The following is a 12,258-nucleotide window of genomic DNA, read 5'->3' as shown; positions in this document are numbered from 1 at the left end:
ACTTTAGGTGATGCATAGTTGTACACGTTACAGTGAACTTCAAAATAATTCACCTTTCTATTTTTTTAGTAGACTTGCAACACCCATGACCTGAATGTATCTGTGGTGTGGTTATAGTGTGTGTGTGTGCGCGCGCGTGCGTGTGGTATTGTTCATCTATACATAGTCAAAGCTGAAGCAAGCTTCCTGTTATAATCCTCTTTGCCACTCCCTTATTGTGTTAGCCTATTAAGAGGCATCATATTTGCATTTTGTGTTATGATGCAGTACATAGCTTTGAAAAGTGGCATCGGGGAAAATGTTTCTGCCACTTACTTTTTGATAGTTTCATAGTTCTAACATTGTTTAACATGACTACGGCAATCTCTTTTCTTTTAATACAGCATTACAGTGTTTTTGCCATCTCTGTACAAAAGACAACTTTACATGTGTGACGGATGGGCTTTGCTTTGCCTCAGTAACACGGACTCCAGACAGACTCATACACAATAGCATGTGCATAGCAGAAGTTGATCTGATTCCACGAGACAGGCCATTTGTTTGTGCCCTCTCGTCAAAGGATGGAGTTGTTACTGCGCCTTACTGCTGTGTCACAGACTACTGCAATAAAATAGAACTTCAAATTCCAACACCAGGTAAAGATTTTTGGTTTTTAAAGTAATTTTTAAAGTAAAATCAATGAAGCTCATTATAAAGGTTAAGGAAACTACACTGAGTACAAGTAAACATGAAGGAGGGAAAACCACAACAGAAAAATGTGGAAATGGCAGAAGTGCTAAATGACTTTTTCAGTTATCGCCAAAAAGGTTAGTAGTGATTGAAAGTCTAACATAGTAAATGCCAGTGAAAATGAGGTAGGATCAGAGGCTGATATAGGGAAAGAACAATTTTAAAAATTACTTAGACAAGTTAGATGCCTTAAAGTCACTAGGGCCTGATGAAATACACCCTAGAATGCTCAAGGAGCTGACCGAGGAGATATCTGAGCCACTAGCGATTTATCTTTGAAAAGTCATGGAAGATGGGAGAGATTCCAGAAGGCTGAAAAGGAGCAAATATAGTGCCTATCTATAAAAAGGGAAATAAGGACAACTGGGGAATTACAGATCAGTCAGCTTAACTTCAGTACCTGGAAGATAATGGAGCAATCAATTTGCAAATATCTTGAAGAGAAGGTAGTAAGTAACAGCATGGATTTGTCAAGAACAAATGGTGTCAAACCTGATAGCTTTCTTTGAGAGGGGTAACAAGCCTTGTGGATGGGGAAGGGAAGTGGTAGATGTGAAAACTTTACTTTAGCATGACTCATAAACTAGGAAATACAATCTAGATCGGGGTCTCAAACTCAAATGACCACGAGGGCCACATGAGGACTAGTGCATTGGTCCAAGGGCCGCATTACTGAAACCCTCCCCTCGCTGCCCCCGCCCCCATTCCAACTTCCCCACGGGCTGTAGTTTGCCCACTCCTGGCCCGGAGGTAGGTGGGGAGGGGGAGCTTGGCAGGCTGCAGGAAATAGCCCCGCAGGCCGTGTGTTTGAGACCCCTGATCTAGATGGCGTTACTATAAGGTGGATGCTTAACTAGTTTGAAAATCATTCCCAGAGAGTAGTAATCAGTGCTTCAGAATTTAGCTGGAAGGGCATATCAAGTGGGGTCCTGCAGGGATCAGTTCTGGGTCTTCATCAATTAGAGTACACTTATAAAGTTTGCGGATGATTCCAAGCTGGGAGAGATTGCAAGTGCTTTGGAGGATAAGGTTAAAATTCAAAATGATCTGGAGAAATTGTCTGAATAAATAGGATGAAATTCAGTAGGGGCAAATGCAAAGTACTCCACTTAGGAATGAGTAATCAGTTGCACACACAAAATGGGAAATGACAGTCATAAAAATGAAGGAAAGGGTAAACACCTTTAAAATCCCTCCTGGCCAGAAGAAAAACCCTTTCACTTGTAAAGGGTTAAGGAGCTAGGATAACCTCGCTGGCACCTGATCAAAATGACCAATGAGGAGACAAGATACTTCCCCCCCCCCCCCAGCTTTGAGAAACAAAGGGTCAGTCTGTCTATCTGTGTTATGCTTTTGCCAGGGACAGAACAGGAATGGAGTCTTAGAACTTAATAAGTAATCTAGCTAGATATGCATTAGATTGATTTCTTTAAATGGCTGAGAAAATAAGCTGTGCTGAATGGAATGGATATTCCTGTTTTTGTGTCTTTTTGTAACTTAAGGTTTTGCCTAGAGGGATTCTCTATGTTTTGAATCTAATTACCCTGTAAGGTATTTACCATCCTGATTTTACAGAGGTGATTCTTTTTACCTTTTCTTATATTAAAATTCTTGTAAGAAATTGAATACTTTTTTCATTGTTCTTAAGAGCCAAGGATTTGGGTCTGTGGTCACCTATGCAAATTTGTGAGGATTTTTATCAAGCCTTCCCCAGGCAAGGAGGTGCAAGGTTTTGGTGAGGATTTTGGGGGGAAAGATGTTTCCAAACAACACTTTCCCAGTAAACCCTGTCAAATGTTTGGTGGTGGCAGTGGAAGTCCAAGAGCAAAGAGTAAAATAGTTTGTACCTTGGGGAAGTTTTAACCTAAGCTGGTAAAAGTAAGCTTAGGAGGTTTTCATGCAGGTCCCCACATCTGTACCCTAGAGTTCAGAGTGGGGAAGGAACCTTCTTAGACTGTCTAAGAAGGAGTACTGTAGAAAGGATCTGGGGGTCATAGTGGATCACAACTAAATGAGTCAACCGTGTAATGCTGTTGCAAAAAAAGCAAACATCATTCTGGGATGTAGTAGCAGGAGTATTGTAAGCAAGACATGAGAAGTGATTCTTCTGCTCTACTCCGTGCTGATTAGGCCTCAGCTGGAGTATTGTGTCCAGTTCTGGGTGCCCCATTTCAATAAAGATGTGGCCAAATTGGAGAAAGTCCAGAGAAAAGCAATAAAAATGATTAAAGGTTTAGAAAATATGACCAATATGGGAAGATTAGGAGAAAAAAAAATTGGGTTTGTTTAACCTGGGGAAGAAAAGACTGAGGGGGGACATAACAGTTTTCAAGTACATAAAAGATTATTAAAAAGGAGGAGAGGAAAAAAAATTGTTCTCTTTAACCTCCGAGGACAGGACAAGAAGCAATGGGCTTAAATTGCAGAAAGGGCGGTTTAGTTAAACACCAGAATAGAATAATTTACATAGGAAGGCTGTGGAATCTCAATCACTGGAGATTTTTAAGAGCTGTCAGGGATGGTCTAGCTCAGTGCTACTCAAAGTAGTGGTCTGCGGACCGGTGCCCGTCCGTGAGCCATCAGCTGCTGGTCTTCATGCACATGGGGGGGGGGGGGATTGCCAGTCCCACACATCAGATAGCTTGAGAAGCACTGGTCTAGATAATACGTAGTCCTGCCCTGAGTGCAAGGGGCTGGACTAGATGACCTCTTGAGGTCCCTTTGGTTTCTGAGGGTAAACCAGGGCATCCATCAGACTTCCTAAATATTATTTTGAAGGTGTATATCAAGAAATAAACCACTAAGTACAGAATAGTACCTAAGAAGTCTCTTGTGTCATAATGCTTCATGGCTTGCATCAAATGTGTATAAATCTTTCTAACTTCCCTGTACTTTAATGTATATAGCTTCAGTCTCCATAATATATACTAACGACTCTCAAAGAGCTGAGTTAAGACTCAGTTTTACTGAAATGAAATGCATTAAAAGAATTCTTTAAAGATCATTATCTGATTCAATATACTGCCACAAATACTAAAAAAATGAACCCTTTGTTAAAAACATATTTGCTATTACAAAATAGTAACATTACTTTTCTTTTTACCTCCATTTTTAGGCCCTACTTCTGGAGAATCATCTTCTAATCTGGGACCTGTGGAATTGGCAGCTATCATTGCTGGACCAGTCTGTTTTGTTTGCATTTCATTAATGTTGATTCTGTATATCTGCCATAATCGTACTGTCATTCATCATCGTGTACCAAGTGAAGAAGATCCCTCATTGGATCGCCCTTTTATATCTGAAGGAACTACTTTAAAAGATTTAATTTATGATATGACTACTTCTGGCTCTGGGTCAGGTAACTTATTTCTAATACTTGTAAATCTGTTGATGAAAGTCTTGCTTCATGTGACTGAGGCCTGGTCTAAACTTAACCTAGATCAACCTAGCTACGTCTCATTTGTGGAAAAAATTGCACCTTGAGCACTGTAGTTAAGTTGACCTAACTCCCAGTGCAGATGCTGCTAGATGGATGGAAAAATGATTTGGTCAACCTAGTTACTGCCTCTCAGAGAGGTGAGTTAACTATATCAAAGGGGGGGAACCCTTTCAGTTAATATAGGAAGCGTCTCTACTATGGCGCTATAGTGATGCCACCTATAGCTATGCCGCTTAACAGCTGTAGCATATATATGACCTAATCCTTAAACTCTAGTAAAATCTCCAATTGAAAACTTTCAAATGTGATGTATGTATTTCTATATGAGAAATGAGTAAGAGAGCACTTTTTTTTTTTTACAGGTTTGCATAGGAGTAATTTTGGAATAAATCTACCATAATTAGTTTTAGCATTTCATATGTTTAAGGGTTAATATTTTTTAACTTTTTGCTAGGAGAAGCAGCTAGATAGTACTATGAGTTAGTGATGCTACTATGTCTGAATCTCCTGATCAGTTTTTCATTTGACTTGGCATTCAGAAACATTATCAAATAACATCAAGGCAGAGAACATCTTTATTAGAAAATAGATTTCACTTCTGAATTCTGATGGTGTAAATAGTAACACAACTACATTTTAAAAAGATAGTTTGATCAGTTGTTGCTGTGAGAGCACATTCTGAGGAGAACACTCTCCAGTACCACTTAATATATTTTAGAGTACTTACTACTTGTGAAAGGTGTGTATTGACAGCCCTGGGAATATCTCTTTATGTATAGGATAGGTTTGGCATGGAGGGCAATAGTGCAGAATTTCTACCTAAGCACTCTTATCAATGTCTCAGCTCTGACTTGAAGGAAGGTTTAATCCCTGCTAAAATGTGTTTATCCCTGCTAAGATCCCATGAATAGGGGATAAGAGTAGTGGTTTATATGCTCATTTAGTCGTAGCCTCTCTACTAACCTCACAGGCAATCCTGTTGGGGTAATGTCTTTGTGATATGAATTGCTTTTTCCATATGTACTTCTAGAAGAGTAAGGTACCTGATGATATTTGGAACTCACCTCAGCCTTCTGTCGCATTAAATATTTTTAACTTTTTTTGTTGGTAGGAACAACTTCACTAATCCCTTCTATAAATCGACACATACATGATACAGTGAACTTTTAACACAAACACGCCACTCTTGTGTAGAAGTGTTTCTCAAGATAACATTTCAAAATAAAAATTCTGTGCTAATCCACTACTGAATTTTTTTTTTTTTTTTTTTTTTTAGAAAATCACTAGTTGAAAGTTCAGCCAGGTCAGTAGAAAAAAATTTAGTATCCAGTATTTGTATGAAATGAGTCTGATCTATTTCAATATAGTTCAAATAAACATGTAACATCTCAGTTCCAACAGGGAAGGCCAATGTTCGACAGTGAGCATGGAGACTGAATTACCCTTTAATCCTCAGAGGTGCTATGTTCATGTAAGGGTTGAGGCTTCTTATCTAGATAAAGAGGAAATAGGGTTCACTCTTCACGTGGAAATGACTTCCAAAACGTGCAGTTCTGAAATTATTTAAAACTGTACTGATTGTCAAGTTAAATGGTTTGAAAGTTTACAGGGTGTTGTATGCTTCATGGCGCATATAACTGATTTCTTTTTTGTTTTCAAATGAGGCTGGGAAGAGCCACCAAGTTCCTACACAAAGTCCTGTATTCCACTGTTGGCACTCCAGCAGCAGTTAACGAATGAATGCTATCTCCAAAACTGTGCTTATTCAAAAAAATAGATATTGAGTCCAAGATGTGATCCTATGTAAATGATACTTACAATGTGTTGAATTCCTTTTTAAGTAAGTGTGTGTGTGTGTGTGTGTGTGTGTGTCTGGAGGGGTGTCTGCTAAATGAAAAAGGACAGTCACAGTAAAAAATCCTTTTTCATCTTAGCAGGGATAAACAACAGAGAATGGAAATTAATTGAAAGCTAGAACTACAACTTTTAATGTAAAATTATTTTAAATGAAGTTGATTTGATATATCCATGCTCTTTGAAGGTGCCATGTTCAATGATCTATTAAGATTCGCAAGTGTGCCTGTGTATTGTTTGAGGGTGAACTGATGAGCGGAGCAAGAATAGATGTTTCTGTAAATTACAGATTGCTTCTATGTGCACTCCGTATCTGAAAGAGAATCTTTTTGGATATGCTCACCTGTGTAACTGCTAGTTGAGCTGCAGGGGAACCCTAGTGTAGCACAGACTTTGGGAGCACTTTTTAATTGCAGCATCAAACCTAGACGTTTTTATGATAACATCAGAGAACAAGACTACAATTACGGGCAAACAGCACATCATCTTTGGGACTATAGTGCATATCTCTATCAAATTCTTCTAGCTCATCTAGATTTTAACTTTACAAAAATTGCTTGGACTAGGTCACTTAAATCTTTTATTATGCTTAATTCTCATAAGAAATACTTTAAAATACAAGTCATGGTATAATTGCAAATAGATTGTGTGTGTGTGTGTGTGTGTGTGTGTGTGTGTGTGTGTGTGTGTGTGTGTGTAAAATAAGATATTAAAACACATTCATTTTGACTTTACCCATACATGTCCAAGGCTAGAAACTTTAGTTCGGTCAAGGTGGCTGTCAAAAAAAAAAAAAAAAAACCACCCCCAATCCCTACATTAGTTTGGGTATTGTTGTTTGTTTTTAAACTTATTACCTTCTGGAATCTGTGGGGTGAGAAGAACAAAAACTTGTGGAGAGAACCATAAAGTTTTTTTTTTTTTTTCAGTCTCTTGGTCCATGGTATCAATGTTGGCGGTTCTATAATTCCAGTTTTTTTGACCGGACTATCCTCCCTCTGTTCTCCTCTTGCTTATTACTTCCCCACAGCTCTCTCTGGATTGGCAGAGAGTCACTCCATGAAGGCCAATTTTATTTTGACTGTTAATTGGTCTTCCCATAGAGTGACTGTCTGCTAATCTGGAACAGCCCTCCAATTTTTCTTCTGCCTCAGTTACCTTTTTGGGTCTTTTTTCCATGTTGAAAATATTCACTTGGATTTCTGGTGCCATACTTAACCTTTGAAAGACCAGGGACTGGTGCCAGGAGAGACTTTCATTTGCTTCTGGGAACAAAAATATACATGAGAGCTGCTCAGTGGCTCCTAGATTTGCATATGGCTCCTCTGATTTCATCCATAAGAACACAGAATTGCCATGCTGAGTCAGACTACTAGAGCATCTAGTCTACTATCCTGAATAAGCAATGGCTAATAACAGATGGGTGAGGAAGGGGCAAACAAGTCTTCTAACAGGGAAAGCTTCCTAATAACCCCCAACTCTGGTTGGTTTATGCCCTATGTATGAGACGATACCCTTACAGAATACGTAGAATCCCCTAACTTGTATGACTGGATGTTCTCATTGTCCAGATACTTTTATAATCCTTTCGACTCTTACTAGGCCATTGGCATATTGTGGTAATACCTTGTAATAATGAGTTCCACTCTTTAAATATTTAAACTTGTTGTAGTGTTCTTGTGGTTTGAGAATTGGTAACAGGAGCACCCAGATTTCCTTCTTTTTACTGGTCATAATTTTTTATGCCACTATCCTGTCCCCTTATTATTATGCCTTTGAGCCCGTTTAGTTTAATCTGACCAGTTGACTGTATTTATGGCCACAATTATCCAGCATTTGAGTGCCTTACAATCTCAAATATACCGTTATGTTGGTTTAAACCTAATCGAAGCTGGTGGGCATAATCGCCCCCATTCAGAATAAATGTAAGAAACAATCAAGCTCTTTATAGTAGGAGCCAGTGCTCAAAATAGAGGCCATGCAGGAATGGTCAGAAATCAAGCTATTTAGGTGGTGGGGTTTGGCTGAGGATTCATTTGATTGCAGCTCTGTATGTGCCAGAGAAACTCCACCGAAGTACGGGGGAGAGGGGCGGGAAAGCAGAGAGCCCTGTTAGTAAGACCCTGACAAAGCAGAGCACTTTTTTGGGGTAAAGTGTTGGCAGAAAAAAGGCTTGGAACTATGAGCAAAGAAACTGTCTGCTTCTCTTTGATTCTTGTTGTATTTAGGGGAAACAGGATAATGCAGTCTTCTTTATTTACAAAGAAATACCTGGTTCCATCAATTTCTCCTCCTACTGGAAAACATGTACAAGATTCCAAAAACTGGCTAAGCATTCAGTTTAAAAGTGGTCACACTGATGCAAGGTTGGGATCCAGTTTCCCAGGAGAGAAACTGCGAGCTGATATCCCTGTTGAACCAAAATGGAACAAATAATGGCAGTGGTAGCAGAAATCAGATGGCCAAAAGGAAGTTAAACACGAACTGGAAACTTAACAACAACTGGCCACCAGGAAGTTTAGACTTGAAATTAGACGAAGGTTTCTAACAGTCAGAGGAGTGAAGTTTTGGAATAGCCTTCCAAGGGAAGCAGTGGGGGCAAAAGATCTATCTGGTTTTAAGATTCTACTTGATAAGTTTATGGAGGAGATGTTATGATGGGAAATGGGATTTTGGTAAGTAATTGATCTTTAAATATTCAGGGTAAATAGGCCTAATCCCCTGAGATGGGATATTAGATGGATGGGATCTGAGTTACCCAGGAAAGAATTTTCTGTAGTATCTGGCTGGTGAATCTTGCTCAGGGTTTAGCTGATCACCATATTTTTCCATATTGCCATATTTGGAGCGGCCTTGGAGGTTTTTCACCTTCCTCTGTAGCATAGGGCACAGGTCACTTGAGGGAGGCTTCTCTGCTCCTTGAAGTCTTTAAACCACGATTTGAGGACTTCAGTAGCTCAGACATAGGTGAGGTTTTTCGCAGGAGTGGGTGGGTGAGTGAGATTCTGTGGCCTGCGCTGTGCAGGAGGTCGGACTAGATGATCAGAATGATCCCTTCTGACCTTAGTATCTATGAACAACAAAAGGCTGGACCCTTTGCCAAAGGTGTTAAAGTACTATGTGGAAGTTTCTCAGAAAGAGCTGAGAGAGAACTTGCTGGCAGAGATGAAAGCTCTGGAGCAACAGCTACTGGGTCTGGACAGGTTGGGAAGTCCAAGCCATCTTAATTCTCCTTGTCTGGAATGGAATATTGGATTGAGATGACCAAAAGGTTTTCCATGAAATGGGGGAGGCCAGGAAAGCTTTGGCCAGCTTGGAACTTACTACCAGATGAGTTGCAGCCAAGACTTAAGAAGCTATGAAGAAAGTGTCATAGATCACGGTGGAAGGCAGTTACCTGGATGTGGAATTGGGCCAGCCAGAGGACTTTGGTAAATAAGACTGGATATCTTCCTTTTCTATCTTATTTATAAGCCACAGATGCTGGGGGGCTCAGGAGAGAAGAAGATGATGTAAAATAGTCCAAAATCCCCATTATTTGAATTGAAACAATCTTTGATGGAAAAACTCCCTGGGAGGCGCTTTGCCTCAGTTCAATATTATAGCTCAAACCAGTGCCTGGGAGAACTAACCAAAAATGAGGTTTCTAGCAGCCAGCTCCAATGGTGCTGCAGAACTTCTCCCAGAAAAGAGTCTGAGTTATCCAGATCTAGTACTAACCCTTGATATGCAGTTTGGAGCCAGCCATCAATCTGAAATGGCCAGTTCACAGCAAAGAGCTAGAAGAAGAGGGAAAAGCAGTGACTCCTGAACTGGCACAGGACCTACAGAAATTTGTGTTCCTGTCATATCCAGATGCAATAAGGAATTCCAGGATAAATGGACAGTGGATCAGCTTATAGATGCTCAGCTGGAATTGGACTTGCAGATAAAGATAAGTGAAAGGAGGTCAAAATCATTCCACAGCTATGGAATTTTCCATGGAACTCAAATCTCTTTCCTTGTATCAGAAGCAGACACTAGTGAAGAAGATGGAAGCTAATTGCCAGGAGCCTATAAGTACTGCTCTCTACTCCGTGTGACTGAAAAGGAGATTCTGATTTTTGGTTCATGGCATTTTTGAACAGTTACAAAAAAGTGATAAATTTGGTTTGAAAAACAAGGGAAATTGACAATAATGCAAGACTTAAAGGAGACAGTTTAGGTAAGTGTGGGGAGCATGAGCGAGGGGAGTTACTGTGAAAGACTTTGGCCCTAAAAAAAAGATTATTGTAAATAGACAGTCACCAGTGAAAGCGTCTCACCTAGTTTTGGAAGATGGGGGAGGGAGGGGAATATCAAGAGGAAGGGGCAAATCTTTGAGGTACAAGGATCAGCCTCACAGATCATCTTTAGTTCTAGGCAGTTTAACAACAATAATGGGAGTTTGGCTATCAGTATGTAATAGAATCAGTGAAATGCACTGTGATAGTGGTCTAGCCTAATAAGTTATTAGGCCATACTCACTCAAAAGCCTAGGAAATAAGAGATCAAAACCACCACCAAATTGGTCTCTGCCAAGGCAGTGACTGGGGAAAGTGCCGAAGTCCAAAGATGTTGGGTGGGGGAAGGGCAGGGAGAGGGATTGGGTTTAAAAATTTGAAGCCTCTATAGTTAAGATAATAGATGAGCTGCTAATCTGTATGCATTTTAATGACTAGTAAATGCCAGGAAAAGTCTTGAAAATCTAATCTATGGAAATTCCCTTTACAGATGTGATCCAGGTGAAGCAAATAATTTGTAGCCAATTGGTTTGCAGTGAACAAATTGTCCTGCTTCCAGGGACAGAAACTATGACCAGCTACCTGGTGTGATAGCTTTCTAACAAAGGAAAGATAGAATGAAGACCTGTGTTTGAGACCCAGATTCTCTGGGAAATCTTAGCAGCTGAAGTACTTGTGGTTGTGAAGTCTGGACCCTCTACTACTTGCTGAATGGTTTCTGACAAGCTGCTAATAGTGAAGAAGGAGCTATGGTTACAAAACATGAACCAGTGGCTGTAGTAACTGCTGGCATAGAAGAAAACTATAAAGGAAATGAATAAAATTGAGCTCTCAGAATTACTTTTGGATTAGTTCTTGCACAGTGCTGCACATTTAAATGAGGAACAACAGAACAGTCTTAAACAGAAAATCTTAAGAATCAGGACTTGTTCTCCCAATCCAACAATGCACTGGTCCAGCACCAGATTGATACTGGATGGAATCGCATCATTTTATCAGTGGCAAAGAGGGAAGAGGCATTACAGGCCTCTTAAGAAACATATCAGGAAGGCATAATTGAGCTTTCACCCAGTCCTTGGGCCTCACTCATAGTTCTAGTTAAGAAAAAAAAAGATAGCACCAGATGAAGTAGACAATAGAAATTTTAAATGAAGTCACTTTAAAGGATTCTTTTCAATCCACTCATGAACAGATGATGCTCTGGATGCTGTAACATGTTCAATTTGTTTTTCCACACTGGATCTTAAAAGTATGTATTGGCAAGTGCAGATGGATCCAAAAGACAGAGGAAAAAACTGCTTTCATAGCAGGACAAGGCCTGTGGAGGTGTAAAGTTGTGGGTTTCACCTTAAGCAATACTTCTACCACATTTGAGAGGGTATTAGATGGCATTCCTCTCTCATCCTGTTTTGTTATATCTAGATGATATGCTGATGCAGGCTAAAATCTTTTGACAAAAACAGATACATTTACCAAGGACCTGTGATTCTCCTACAGCTTTGTATCTAAAACTGAATCCAAAGAGATGTAAATTGTGTCAAAAAGTTTGGGCACGCAATCAGTAAAGTGGGGGCATTTCCATTGACAAAGAAAACTTGAGGCTATGCAGAACATGCCAATTCTCCAGACAGTCACAGATGTACCGACAGACCAGACATCCCTGCAATTGCTTTTCAGATTCAGGAATCATGAAGGGGCTCTTTGGCAAAACTGTAGTGCTATGATTTCAGTCACACACAGGTCTAGGCTCTGGAATGGTAGTGCTGATGTCTTGTTTGGTTGATTACAAATGCTTCCCCAAGCAGTATGGCAAGGAATTGGCTTTTCAAGGGAACGTGTATGCTCAGGAGGAGATGAATTCAAGGCTTCCTGAAGAGAGAATTCCAATATTGGAATAGTATGTGATTGGAAAATCATTTGGCACATGCAGCCACTGTGGAGTATAGTATCCCCTCGGAATGCCACCTGAAAGCT

At 39.9% G+C, this 12,258-nt stretch overlaps 1 protein-coding gene and 1 long non-coding RNA gene across 4 annotated transcripts in view; both read left to right on the top strand.

The window, feature by feature from the left end:
• The window catches only part of LOC122458852, a 523,493-nt gene that overhangs the window by 439,902 nt on the left and 71,333 nt on the right, over window positions 1-12,258 (top strand). The window lies entirely within an intron of this gene.
• Window positions 1-12,258, top strand: part of TGFBR1 (transforming growth factor beta receptor 1) — a 96,366-nt gene that overhangs the window by 26,612 nt on the left and 57,496 nt on the right. For all 3 annotated transcript variants that reach the window (XM_038389767.2, XM_038389765.2, XM_043508552.1), the window contains exons 2-3: window positions 384-635; window positions 3,845-4,087. In XM_038389767.2, the coding sequence (XP_038245695.1) occupies window positions 384-635; window positions 3,845-4,087 (495 nt within the window). The remainder of the gene's footprint in view (window positions 1-383; window positions 636-3,844; window positions 4,088-12,258) is intronic.

This window comes from Dermochelys coriacea, chromosome 2 (assembly GCF_009764565.3).
Source record: "Dermochelys coriacea isolate rDerCor1 chromosome 2, rDerCor1.pri.v4, whole genome shotgun sequence".
Taxonomy (NCBI): Eukaryota; Metazoa; Chordata; order Testudines; family Dermochelyidae; genus Dermochelys; species Dermochelys coriacea.
The sequence above is the reverse complement of the archived record's forward strand: the minus strand, read 5'-3'. Positions and strand labels throughout refer to the sequence as shown.